Source organism: Austrofundulus limnaeus, unplaced genomic scaffold (assembly GCF_001266775.1).
Source record: "Austrofundulus limnaeus strain Quisiro unplaced genomic scaffold, Austrofundulus_limnaeus-1.0 Scaffold231, whole genome shotgun sequence".
Lineage (NCBI taxonomy): Eukaryota > Metazoa > Chordata > Actinopteri > Cyprinodontiformes > Rivulidae > Austrofundulus > Austrofundulus limnaeus.
Window position 1 is genome coordinate 640,508 of NW_013952633.1, and position 1,064 is coordinate 641,571.

Consider the following 1,064-nt stretch of genomic DNA (forward strand, 5'->3'; position numbering starts at 1 on the left):
CTCTAACCCCGTTGCTTCGACCAATTACGTTAAGTATTGAACTCCAGCATTTAAACTTTATTTTAAATAAAAAGGAGCTCCGATTGTAAATTAAAATAAATCAATACATACAAAATTTTATTATGGATTACAAATATTTACTGCTTTTGCTATTGCTTTCCTGCTACGTAAGTAGATACAAGCATTATGGGAAATGAGAACACTGACYGAAAGCAACAGTCAGCTAAGATGTACACCTTCTCAATAAGTGTGTTTATCTGGGAGGGGTGCTGTTGGATAGATCACATGTTGTGATTCATTGACAGACTTACCTTCCACTGTTCAAGATAATGATGACTGGTAGATAATTAGTTATTAGCGGTACTACATTTTAATTTTAGAAAGCGCAAATCTGCTTATGAATTATTAAAAAATTAGTAAGACCGCTAAAGCACAAATGAAATATTTAGGTCCGCAATTAGTGGATTAGCGCTTTAGCGGGCTGGTGCCCACCACTGTAGGTCTGTATAACGGTGTAAGTTTACCGGTTGAATTTGTGCAATCACAATAGCCTTTTCATAACAACCTCAGCGTCTTCCCAATAAACATGGTAGCTTGGTCCACATTGTGCATTCGTGACCATTTTTATCTCCAAAATGGTCCACTGTAAGTGTTTGCAATGTATTCGGAAGCTATCTAATGAAGTTCTTGGCAAAAAAAGCAATTAGAATGTTTTCAGGCCGGTCAGACCTTACACATTGTACTGCAAAGAGGGATTCTCCCTTATGTGATCTGAACAGGTCTGTATAGTGCAGAAGAAAGACACCAAGAAGATGTATGCCATGAAGTACATGAACAAGCTGAAGTGTGTGGAGCGGAACGAAGTGAGGAACGTCCTGAAAGAGCTGCAGATCATGCAGAACCTTGAGCATCCTTTCCTGGTGAACTTCTGGTGAGCAGGCATGCTTTAATACAGATTGGAAAATATATATATATATATACAGTGGTTTGCAAAAGTATTCATACCCCTTGAACTTTTCTATATTTTGTCACATTACAACCACAAACATAAATATATTTCACTG

At 37.4% G+C, this 1,064-nt stretch overlaps 1 protein-coding gene across 1 annotated transcript in view; it reads left to right on the plus strand.

Moving 5' to 3' along the window:
• stk32a (serine/threonine kinase 32A) overlaps positions 1-931 on the plus strand; it is a gene marked incomplete at its 3' end in the record, with an annotated part of 11,228 nt that extends 10,297 nt beyond the window's left edge. The window contains 1 exon segment of the mRNA XM_014019798.1: positions 780-931. Coding sequence (XP_013875252.1) covers positions 780-931 — 152 coding nt within the window.
• Between the last annotated feature and the right edge of the window lie 133 nt (positions 932-1,064).